We start from the raw sequence: 13,175 nt of genomic DNA, 5'->3' as shown, positions 1-13,175 counted from the left end.
ATTAAAAAATTTTGATTTTTACATTATTCTTTTGAGAATTTCATATAAAAAAATGTGAAAAATATTGTTATTTTTTCAAAATTGTCGCTATTTTTTGATTATAGCGCAAAAAGTAAAAATCGCACAGGTGATCAAATACCACCAAAAGAAAGCTCTGTTTGTGGGGAAAAAAAGGACGTCAATTTCATTTGGGTACAAAGTCGGACGACCATGCAATTGTCTGCTACAGTCATGCAGTGCCGAATCGCAAAATAGGGCCTGGTCTTTGAGCAGCCAAACCCTCCGGGGCTTAAGTGGTTAAAATATGACATACCTAGGGATATATATATATATATATATATATATATATATACATATAGTGATATCCAATGGTTGCTACCGCACACAATTCAGGGGGAAAAAATGGGCCCGGGTGCACAGCAAACACCGTAGGAAGATGAGCTTGTGCCTGGTTGAAACGTCGAAATAAAATCGTTATCCTGCATTCACCTTTCAAGACCTGTGAGTGTTGCTCTCTCTTTTGGTTTATATATATATATATATATATATATATATATATATATATATATATATATATATATATATATATATATATATATATGTGTGTGTGTGTGTGTGTGTGTGTGTGTGTATACCCTGATCAACCATAACATTATGACCACCCACCATAACTTGTCGAGGCATTAACTCCAGTAGACATCTGAAAGTATACTGTGGTATCTGACACCAAGCCGTCAGTAGGAGATCCTTTAAGTCCTGTAAGTTGCGAGTTGGGGCCTCCATGGATCGAACTTATTTTTCAGCACATCCCACACATGCTTGAGGCCAAGTCAACACCTCGAACATGTTTTTGTGCTCCTCAAACCATTCTTGAATTCTTCAGACCAGGCCACCTTCTTCCATTGCTCTGTGGTCCAGTTCTGATGCTCAGATGCCCATTGTAAGCACTTTTGGCTGCGGCCACAGGTGAACATGGGAATCTTGACTGGTCTGTGACTATGCAGATCCATACACAACAAACTGCGATGCACTGTGTGTTCTAAAACCTTTCTATCGGAACCAGCATTAGCATTTTTAAAAGACAGTAGCTCTTCTATTGGATCGGACTACACATGCCAGTCCTTATGTGTATCAATAAATCTTGGCTGCCCATGATCCTTTCGCTGGTTCTCTGGTTTCCTTTCCTCAGACCACTTTTGGTAGGTCATGACCAATGCAGACCGAGAACATCCCTCAAGAACTGCAGAGTTGGAGCCTGGGGCTCTGACCCAGTCGTCTAAACAAGCCTTTTTCAACCAGGGTGCCCAGGCACCCTGGGGTGCCTTGAGATTTCTTCAGGGGTGCCTTGGCAAAATGCCTAAAAAATTGCCCAGAAATTGTATACAACCCAGCGTGTGGATTAAGCCTGCCTTTTAGTTACACAAAGCCACAGGTTTTCATTGTGCACCATTACAACCTTCTAGCTGTCAGCATCCTAACGACCAATAGTATCATCAGCTGACACAGAGGATGTCAGTGGCCTGCATAGCATCCTTGCTTGACCCTCCTCTGCCCCTCTCCATCAGTGTTGGGGTTACATTAGCTGAGTGATGGAGGAAAACAGAGGGAGAAGAGAAAGATTGTAATACTAGTCAGTACCAATGTGCAAAAGTATACTTGCTTTGGAAGAATAAATCACCTCTATTGTTGGGCATCCTACTTGTGTGGATGTTGCTGCATTATGTAAAACTATTAGAATAGTTTTTACATTTTAGAATGGGGTGCCTCGAGATTGTCCATAATTTTAAAAGGGTGCCTTGACAGAAAAAAAAAAAAGTTGAGAAACACTGGTCTAGACATTGCAATTTGACCCTTTTCAAAGTCACTCCAATACTTTACACATGCCCATTTTTTCTGCTTTCAACACATCCGCTTCAGAGGCAACATGTTCACTCGTTACCCAATATATCCCACCCACTTTCAGATGCCATTGTAAGGAGATAATCAATGTTTATCACTTTACCTGTCAGTGCTAATAGTATTATTGCTGATCAGTGTATATACACACAAGGATGTTACAGCTCAGAGAGCAATATTATTTTCACCTATCAGTGACGGTTCACACGTATGACATCGCTGCTCTGCTCTGCTCTGCACTGCTCTGCAAATCACATGCGATGTCTGTGCGTTGTGAATTCAGCCATACAGATTGTATGGCTGAATTTGCATCGCATTCGAACTAAACTCGTACAGGACCCTTTTTTTGGTCTGCACCAGAATCAGATCACATAGGTGTTCACACCTATGTGATCCAATTCATGTCCGAACTGACTGCGATATGCGAACTGATTTGGGGGTGTCGTTAACTTTGTATTGACACCCCCCAGCGATTCCTATATGGCAGTGTGAACTGCCTGCAAGTTGAGTGCCCTGCGGGAACCCGCAGTGGATTCGTAGGGTTCCTGCATCGCATATGTGTGAACTGGGACTAAAGAATGATTCAGCATCTTCAGTCACCCCTGCCCTCTTAGGCCCCGTTCACACTGGGGCGATCCGACTTCCCGGGGCTCCGAGGTCGCGGTGCGAGCAGCGGGCCGCGACCTCGGAGCGGCCGGCACGGACTTCATAACATTGAAGTCTATGACGGTCGCTCCGGGTCGCCCCAAAGAAGCTCCGGACCCTTTTTCTAAGTCGGAGCGACTTGTGTCGCTCCTATTAGAACGGGTCCACAGCTTCCCTATGGAAGGCGACCTACGGCGACCTGTGAGGCGACCAGGTCGCCTCACAGGTCACCCCAGTGTGAACGGGGACTTAATCACTAACCTGCACTATTCAGAGGAAATGGAGATATGTCTGTGCTCGGGTCCTAGAAAGCTTTCATATATTCAACACATGAGATACAAAGAGGTATATCCACATGTTAACCCTAACATGTTCATAGTAGACCTTTAGGGCTCTTTCACACGGGCAATCAGTTTTTTGGCTCCGCTCAGGTCCTTTTTTTTTTTTTTTCTTTCACGGAGCGGATGACAATTGTGTCATCCGCTCCATATGTCCGCATATCATCCCATCAGTTTGTGGATGATATACGGACATAATGTAAGTCTATGGGCATTGCGGATGTCAGCGGATGACACCGCTGAGATCCGATTTTCCTTCCTTTCCGTTTTTTGAACAGAGGAAAAATAGGGTTCTGTTCCGTTACAAAAAACGGAACAGAACTGAAAGGACGAAAATCGGATGTCAGTGGATGGTATTCCGCTGACATCCGCAATGCCATTGAAATACATTAAGGCCCGTAAATCATCCGCAAAAAAAATAGGATGATTTGCGGACATACGGAGCGCCCGTGTGAAAGGGCCCTTAAAAAAACAGGAATTCTAAGTTTGCATTTATTGCCATACATGCTCAAGCTGGCCAACTGAGTCAAAGTAATCCCTATGTAGCCAGTCCCTACTCGTACTCTACCTGTGTATATACATACTGAATACTACTGTACTCAGTTCCTGGCCTAAACCATCAAAGTACTGGCTGCCAAAGCATGTAGCATGCCTCCCAAATCCTGCAGCCATCCTGTAAAGTGTAGTCACCGCTGATCACGGCACATAATTGCCTGTAAAAATCACTGTAGTGTATAAGATGCTAGGTGTCTGTCAGTATGATTAGCACAGATCTGATACAAAACATAAAATCACCACGCTGACTTTTCTAGCCGTACGGGTTACGGTTTAACCCCTTCTCTTCTGCAAGAAGATGTGAAAGAGTTAAGCACGCACACTGATCTTTTCATGACTGTTAGGAGGTGGAAGGGGGCATCAGCCTGCACACCAGTTCTTTTTCTTCTGTTAGCAGGCACAAGCAATTCAATCCAATGTGGTTTGAAACATGAGTAGGTCACTGTACACCATGATAAAATTCCCTAATCCCTGGGCCAAATTTCCCTGAGGAGGGCCTCCTCCTACCCCTTCACTTTCCAAGCTGACTTTTCCATTCCCACTCTCGTGTTTCCCTTCTCCTTCATTTCTTTCATTTCCCCTACCTTAAAGCCTTGATACATGATCTGTGGCCAGTGCTCAGGTTTCAGTTTTTACAGCTTAGACCGTCTATTGCTGTATACATTCCTTTCTTTCTGCTCTGCAGTGATTACTTACTGAGGCTTATTTTACACTAGCCCAGATGAAAGCTGTTCAGATGAAGGGAAACATAGCCAGGCTTTTTGAACATTACAGATATGAAAGTGCACAAGAGCACATTGTGTCCTTCTTGACATTTTGTAGCAAATGCTGTATCCAGTATGTTGTTGGTGCATTCGGAGATCCAGGAGGGCAAGGATGGAAACATGTGCAGTCTCTGCGTAGTTACCATAGTGGTCCACTTCTCTGCAAGGCACAGTACACTGTTCATAATTCTATCTATCATATCAATGACCATAGGGAAACGTGCAGCAACCAATCCGAAATCATCCCTTCATCAGCCCAACTACACTTGGCTACTAAAGCCGAACTCTGGCCAAAACTGTTGTTGTACATTGACACAGTTAAAAAAATAAATAAATGACCACTAATGACATGTGCCCCATGTCTGGGTGCTGCAGCGTCTGTTACGAATGCTTAACCTGGGGCCTTCCAGCTGCTGCAGAACTACAAGTCTCATGAGGCATTGTAAGCCGGTGTTCTATCAGAATAGCGCTACCTATCAGATTCTGCAACCAGGAGTGACGTTCGGACGAGGACAACTTACTGTGCATGCGCCATGCATTCAAACATGACCGCTATGCGTTCCAATAGGTTTCCTAATGTGACAGAACACGAAGCAGAAGCGGACATTTTCTTACACCCACACAAGTCTTGAATTTTACATTGATTTTAGCAGTAAACTCACCTTATAGACTGAATCACAGTACTACATTTGTATTATTATTGTATTCTAATAAGTATAGTGGGAAACCTGCAGGTAGAAGGTGGTCACCGCGACCGAGTGCAATAGTCTATTTCACTGTATAATCAGTTTGTTGCTGAGCAGTGCGGGGTGTACCAAGATGGCCGTCGCTACCTTCTGCCTGCAGGTTTCTCACTATACTTACTATAATACAATAATAATACAAATGAAATACTGTGATTCAGTATATAAGGTGAGTTTATTGCTAAAATAAATGTTAAATTCAAGACTTGCGAGGGTGTAAGAAGATGTCCGCCTCTGCTTCGTGTTCTATCCCATTAGGAAACCTATTGGAACGCATGGCGCATGCGCAGTAACTAAAGCCCCGTACACACGTACCGATCGTCGGCCGACCGATCGGCCGTCTTTTGTCCGGTGCTGTCCTGTCCGCTGAAAAGTGCCAAAAGACTGCACACAAATTTTGTCGGCCAACAACAGCCGACTGCAGAAGTGATGTCATGTGATGGTTAGCTTTCCGTGTGTTTTTTCTTCTCTGAGCATGCCCAGTCTTGCAAATCTGCTGATTGTCGGCCGAATTCTGTACTGACTGGCGAACAATCGGCCGTTCTGGTGTCGGCATACAAAAATTTTTATGCCTGCACAACAGATTCTGTTCGGCCGAAAATGCGCTGTCGGCTGTCGGAAGCATCATACTAACAAGCCTACAATCGGCCGATCGGTCGTTGGCCGAATATTTACGGCCGACAATCGGTACGTGTGTACGGGCCTTTATTCTACTAGCTTTGCTACTACTAGTACTACTAGTAACTTGTCCTGTGCTTGTTCGTATTTTGTATATTCACGTTTAATAAAATATTAGAATCTTAATTATATTTTTTCAAATCTTTGTGCCTAAAAAAAATCCCACCCCAGGGGAACCCTCCCAATTTCTGCATTACTAAGGGATGTGGCACTTTTCAAGAACTCTGGTCAAGAGCACACCCATGTTACTAGTTCGTATGTCACTTCCAGTTGCAGAATCTGATAGGTAGTGATATTCTGATAGAACACCTGTGACAGTTACAAGCATGGCTCCCAAAAGCATAGGCATGATGGGACTTATAGTTCCGCAACAGCTGGAGGGCCATAGGTTGAGCACCCATGTTAGGGTCACCATACACATTACAATCTGACTGTAATCAACTTTAGATCTATCATAGCCACCTCAATTTATATAACCAGGCAGGTTCTTTTTACAAACTGCTTATTTAGAGATATTGCTAAACAGGAAACATTACAATATATGAACACTTTAGTATTCAGCATTAAGTCTAGGTTCACACTGAATGCGAGTTTGAAATCGTGTGAGTTTGCATGATTTCAAACTGGCATTCCAGTCCAACTTCAGGGGCAATTTGTGTGGGTTCCTGCACAGATGTCTATTTAAATCGCCCCAAAGTTGCCAAAAGTAGAGCAGGAACTACTTTTGGGAATGAGTGTGGCATCGCAAAGTCGGCGTTGCACAGATTCAGACAGTGCCGTTACCTGCAAAAGGCTCTGATTTAGCATGGGATTTGATGTCAGATCGGCCCGATGACTTTCTTTTGCATACCAAAATATCAGTATACAGAGATACATTAAGAAGTTTTTGCATATAGTAAGAACAAAAAAAGCAGGGAGGCTCTTGGACTGCATACTCGTTAGATCTAAAGGAGATTGTATCAGATTCTATCATGCAAGGTGATCTTTAATTTCATTGACCCCCACACTCTCCTGACACCACAGCATGTCCAGCGCTGAGGTTTCCAGTACCGGCTGTGGCACACTAATCACAGTAGACCACTTGCTGTACCCCGTTCTCCATTCAGAAAAAGCCTTGCAAGCCATTCTGTAATTGGAGGAGGGGAGATTGTAACGTTCATCTGTTTTTCCTCCAAATCACAGAATGCCTTGCTTTGGGTGAAAACAATGCAACGCTTAGGAACGGAGGGTAAGATACAGCAAATGGCCCTCTACAGTCAGAACTGGAAATCTCAGCCATAAATGGCAAAAAAGTAGTTGCAGTTAATCTTTAAATCCGATTGGCTTCTAAGGGTAACAGTATGTATATATATATATATATATATATATATATATATATATATATATATATATATATATATAATATATATATATATATATATAAAGATAGACAGACAGACAGACAGACAGACAGACAGACAGACAGACAGACAGACAGACAGACAGATAGATAGATAGATAGATAGATAGATAGATAGATAGATAGATAGATAGATAGACAGACAGACAGATAGACAGACAGACAGACAGACAGACAGACAGACAGACAGATAGATAGATAGATAGATAGATAGATAGATAGATAGATAGATAGATAGATAGATAGATAGATAGATAAGAAAAAACGTCTAGGATTGCTGCACACTATATTTATTGAAAAGGAAGAAATATATACAAATAGATATCAGTCAAATATCTATTTGTATATATTTTTTCCCTTTTTCAATAAATATAGTGTGCAGCAATCCTGGACTTTTTTCTCATATGTGGCCTGTGGGAGGGCCTGAATGTTTGCACCTGCAAGACGACTGAGTGCTGTTTACCTTTCCTGTAGACTATATATATATATATATGTGTGTGTGTGTATATATATATATATTTATATATATATATATATATATATATATATATATAAATACCAAAAGAGAGAGCGGAACTCACAGGTCTTGAAAGGCGAACACACGATAAAAGTTTTATTTCGACATTTTGACAGGGCACAAACTCATCTTTCTGAGGAAGACGGGCTTGTGCCTCATCGAAACGTCAAAATAAAACTGTTATCGTGCGTTCCCCCTTTAAGACCCGGTGAGTGCTGCTCTCTCTTTTGGTTTATATGCACTGACTACAGTCTTTGCAGTGCATCCAAGCCTATTTTTTATTCCTGACTTGTGTGCGGTGGCAACCATGGGATATATATATATATATATATAAACATTAAAAATATATAACTAACTTTTGAGATTCTTTTTTTGCCATGTGTACCTAACCCATTTGCTACTGTATATTTGAGTACACATGCTGACCAGTTACACCAGAGTACCAGCAAGTCTATAAACTACCCTAAAGTTGACTTTTTTTTTTTAAATACTAAGCACCATTTAAAAATGGTGTAATTTCCCCCCTTACAATGTTGTTTTTGTTTCATCCCCACTAGTTCAGACAAACATCTGCTATGAAGAACAACTATCTCCCAAACCACTGAGAGCGCCTGCAGCCAAAATAAACAAAACAAACCCAGAGGATCCAGCACAGTCAGCCTTTATATCCAGCCAGGATAACATTTCACATGTTTTGATTAAAATTAGCTAATTTGTAATTCTAGCCCCTATGTTAAAAGCTGCAATCCATATAGATCACATTAAGCGGGGGTTTAGGCAGCCAATGACAATGTGATAGATATAAGCAGCCCGGGAGGGGGGCGTGCAGAGCTATAATTAACCATTTCAATTAATACATAATGTTTTGTAACCAGAAATAATACAAGCGGCCTCCCAGGAACTGATGGAAGAAAAAGGACTGTTCTCTCTGGGGGGTGCAGAAAAACAGCCAGTCCCTGATTAGTATAGACACATCTGTCAATATTATAAAGTTACCCTGACTGCAACCAGATTGAAATAACTAAACCCGGGAATGCTTTCCAATGAAAACCATGATAGAGATGGAATTGTCCAGCGATCCCATCTATTTTAGTTTGCTAAAGAGCAAAGTTTACAAACAATCACCCTTTGTTTTTTGTTTTTGTTTTGTTTTGTTTTTCCTTCAATTTCTTTCATCTTTCTTTTCATCTCAGCACTGCTGATCTTCTCCATTCCCTTTTAGCAATTTTCAGTCTACATGTACTCACTCCAGTACTCTCTGCATATCATTGCTCTGGACTGACTGCCTGATAGTGACAAAGGTGGACCAAGCCTGCGTATCTACCCATTACACACGTAGTATCCATAGTGGTGACAACACAGCAGAACATTGGGGAAACAGTTGTCACCCCATAACAGGAAGTACCTGTCCTGTCTACACGTACTTACTCCAGCACTGGATGCATATCATTGCTGTGGACCGACTGCCTGATAATGACAACGGTGGAGCAAGCCATCACAAGGTGTGTCTACTCATTACACATGGAGTTTCGATAAGAGGGGGTGTGTGACAGGGTGACAACCCAGCAGGACATAGGGGAAACAGTTGTCAACCCACAACAGGAAATACCTGTCCTGTCTACATGTACTCACTCCAGCACTGTATGCATATCATTGCTCTGGACTGACTGCCTGATAATGACAACGGTGGAGCAAGCCATCACAAGGTGTGTCTACTCGTTACACATGGAGTTTCGATAAGAGGGGGTGTGTGACACGGTGACAACCCAGCACGACATAGGGGAAACAGTTGTCAACCAACAACAGGAAATACCAGTCCTGTCTACATGTACTCACTCCAGCACTGTATGCATATCATTGCTCTGGACTGACTGATAATGTCAACTGCTGGCCAAGCCTTTACAATGTGTGGTGACTCATTCCACTTGTAGCATCAATAAGGGTGGGTATGACAGGGTGGCAACGCAGGAGAAAATTGGGGCTGTCACCCTAAAACAGGAAGTACCTGTCCTGTACACATGGTTTAACTCCAACAATGGCTGCATATCATTGCTTTGAACTGTCTGATAGTGACAACGGTGGACCAAGCACATTAACACATTACACTGGTAGTATCCATAAGGGGACATGTGACAAGGTGACAACCCAGGAGAATAATATCTTCATGCAATCACTCCAGGACTCTCTGTGCATCATTGCTCTAAATCAACAGATAGTAACAATGGTTGACCATGACTGCACAACGTGTGGACGCATCAACTAAATAGTGTGTGTTACAGGGTGACAACGCAGGATAACAATAAGGAAACAGTTGTCACTCTTCATGGTGACATCACCAAGCATTATTTTCATTTTCTTTCATCCTTCTTTGCATCTCAGCACTGCTGATCTGCTGGATATCAACTCTCTGGACCAACTGCCTGATAGTAACAATGGCGAACCATACCTCTACATTATTGAGTTGATTTACTAAAACTGGAGAGTGCAAAATCTGGTGCAGCTTTGCATAGAAACCAATTAGCTTCCAGTTTTTATTGCCAAAGCCTAATTGAACAAGCTGAAGTTAGAAGCTGATTGGTTACCATGCACAGCTGCATCAGATTTTGCATTCTCCAGTTTTAGTAAACCAATCCCCTATGTGTTGGCACCTTATGCTCCTAATATTCATATGGGGGTATGTGATATGGGTGACAACACATCAGAACAAAAGGGAAACCGCTTTGATTCCCCCTGTTTAAACCCCTGATCTTTCTCCAAAGCCCCCTTATAGGGCTCCAAAAAAAAAAATATATAAAAAAAAATAAAAATAAAAAACTACTGACACTGTCCACTGCCCTACTGACACCAATCTCTGCCCTAATGACACTGTCCATTGCTCTGCTAACACGGTCAGTATATATACACATGCAAACACACACAAATATGTTTGAGATTTGGGGTGCAAACCCTGATGCACTAATCTGTGCACACCTATGACATTAAAGTATGTGTGACAGGGTGCCAGGCTGTGCACACCTATGACGATAAAGTACATGTGACAGGGTGAAAGACTGAGCACACGTAAAACAATAAATTATGTGTGACAGGCTGTGCACACCTATGACAATAAAGCACATGTGACAGCGTGACAGGCTGTGCACACCTATGACAATAAATTATGTGTGACAGGCTGTGCACACCTATGACAATAAAGTACATGTGAAAGGCTGTGCACACCTATGACAATAAAGTATGCTGACAGGCTGTGCACACCTATGACAATAAATTATGTGTGACAGGCTGTGCACACCTATGACAATAAAGCATGTGTGACAGGCTGTACGCACCTATGACAATAAATTATGTGTGACAGGCTGTGCATACCTATGACAATAAAGTATGCTGACAGGCTGTGCACACTTATGACAATAAAGTATGTGTGACAGACTGTGCACACCTATGACAATAAAGTATGTGTGAGAGGCTTTGTGCACTTATGACAATAAAGTATGTGTGACAGGCTGTGCACACCTATGACAATAAAGTATTTGTGACAGGCTGTGCACACATATGACAATAAAGTATGTGTGACAGGGTGACAGGCGGTGCACACTTATGACTATAAAGTATGAGCAAAAGGGTGACAGGATGTGCACACCTATGACAATAAAGCACATGTTACAGGCTGTGCACACCTATGACAATAAAGCACATGTTACAGGCTGTGCACACCTATGACAATAAAGTATTTGTGACAGGCTGTGCACACCTATGACAATAAAGTACATGTGACAGGATGTGCACACCTATGACAATAAAGTATGTGTGACAGGCTGTGCACACCTATGACAATAAAGTATGTGTGACAGGCTGTGCACACCTATGACAATAAAGTATGTGTTACAGGCTGTGCACACCTATGACAATAAAGTATGTGTGACAGGCTGTGCACACCTATGACAATAAAGCACATGTGACAGGCTGTGCACACCTATGACAATAAAGTATGTGTGACAGGCTGTGCACACCTATGACAATAAAGTATGTGTGACAGGCTGTGCACACCTATGACAATAAAGTATGTGTGACAGGCTGTGCACGCCTATGACAATAAAGCACATGTGACAGGCTGTGCACACCTATGACAATAAAGTATGTGTGACAGGCTGTGCACACCTATGAGAATAAAGTATGTGTGACAGGCTGTGCACGCCTATGACAATAAAGCACATGTGACAGGCTGTGCACACCTATGACAATAAAGTATGTGTGACAGGCTGTGCACACCTATGACAATAAAGTATGTGTGACAGGCTGTGCACACCTATGACAATAAAGTATGTGTGACAGGCTGTGCACACCTATGACAATAAAGCACATGTGACAGGCTGTGCACACCTATGAGAATAAAGTATGTGTGACAGCCTGTGCACACCTATGACAATAAAGTATGTGTGACAGGGTGCCCATGCAGAAGAACAACAGGAAAACAGTTATCACCCTATAACAGATAACTAAACAATTACCTTAATGGCAAGATCAAGCCTTATTTTAATGAATGCTGCAGATTTAAAAAGCTAGAAACCCCATGATGGGATGGCATGGGAAAGCAGGTGACATTGGATTTCAGTGGCTGAGATTTGTGGACTGGTTTATGATTGATACTTCAGGATCCATGCAGTGACCATATTAAAGTGTTTATCAGCGCTTAGATCCCGACAAATGACAGCAGAGATACCCAGGGCTTCCCCAGCAGCCATCAGCTTGTATAGTAGTAGAGTCAGTCCAACCTCTGGAGCACATCTGGGTGGCCATGCTTGTACACAGCCACTGCACACAGCACTGCCACCCTGGAAGGAAAAGTGCCAATACACACAAAGATAGATAGCAATGGGTGACTTTCCCAATCAGATGGCTGTAGTTGTCATAGGACTGTACACTGACCGCCTGTAGTACTGTGCCCAGTGTACGGAGCGATGTGTCAGCTCCAGTCCTCTGACAAGAGGCGGGGCTGACACCTCCGATCCATCTGACACCAAATGACATTTCCCTGGCAGGCAGGTAGGTACCTTACCTTCATCTCCTCATTGATCTCCCTCTTCACCGGGTGTGCAGGCTTCCTGCTCCTTTTATTTTCGGGGGGTCTCCCCTCTTTCTCCATCTCTGCCATGTCTTCTAGACTTTGTGCTGATGAAATGGCTGCGGGAAGTAAAGTGGACGTGCAGGGGAGTGAAGTGGCGATCCCCCCTCTGGATTTAGAGGTGAAAGGCTTGAGGGATGGTGAAGAGTTGGGGGAGGGCAGGGGGTGCCAGGCTGCTGGGCTCAGGGTGCCCCTCTGTCACATCAGCCATCTTCCGCTTCTCTCTGCATTAGTCCTCACACCGCCGCCACCGCCGCTATATTGTAGGTGTGTGTGCCGTGTGTAGTGCTGTCGGTGTGTGTCTGTGTGTGTGTACGTTTGTGTGACTGTACGAGAGAGGGAGGAGAGACAGAGAGAGCTCCTTGTGTGGAACGGCAGAGGGGGTTAGCCCCTCCCAGACTGGGAGAGAAGGGGAGGAGCCAGAGGATGCCAAAATCATCTTCTCCTCTGCCCCTATGTGTACTGATCGGGGATGTGCTCCTTTCTCCAGCCAAGACACATCTGAGGTATACACAGGGATT

General features: G+C 43.1%; 1 protein-coding gene across 1 annotated transcript in view; it reads right to left on the bottom strand.

The window, feature by feature from the left end:
• The window catches only part of SOBP (sine oculis binding protein homolog), a 285,798-nt gene extending 272,861 nt beyond the window's left edge, over nucleotides 1-12,937 (bottom strand). Inside the window, exon 1 of the mRNA XM_082249219.1 lies at nucleotides 12,589-12,937. Coding sequence (XP_082105345.1) covers nucleotides 12,589-12,684 — 96 coding nt within the window. The 5' untranslated portion in view covers nucleotides 12,685-12,937. The remainder of the gene's footprint in view (nucleotides 1-12,588) is intronic.
• Nucleotides 12,938-13,175: the final 238 nt, after the last annotated feature.

Source organism: Pelophylax lessonae, assembly GCF_965119305.1.
Source record: "Pelophylax lessonae genome assembly, chromosome: 3".
Lineage (NCBI taxonomy): Eukaryota > Metazoa > Chordata > Amphibia > Anura > Ranidae > Pelophylax > Pelophylax lessonae.
The sequence above is the reverse complement of the archived record's forward strand: the minus strand, read 5'-3'. Positions and strand labels throughout refer to the sequence as shown.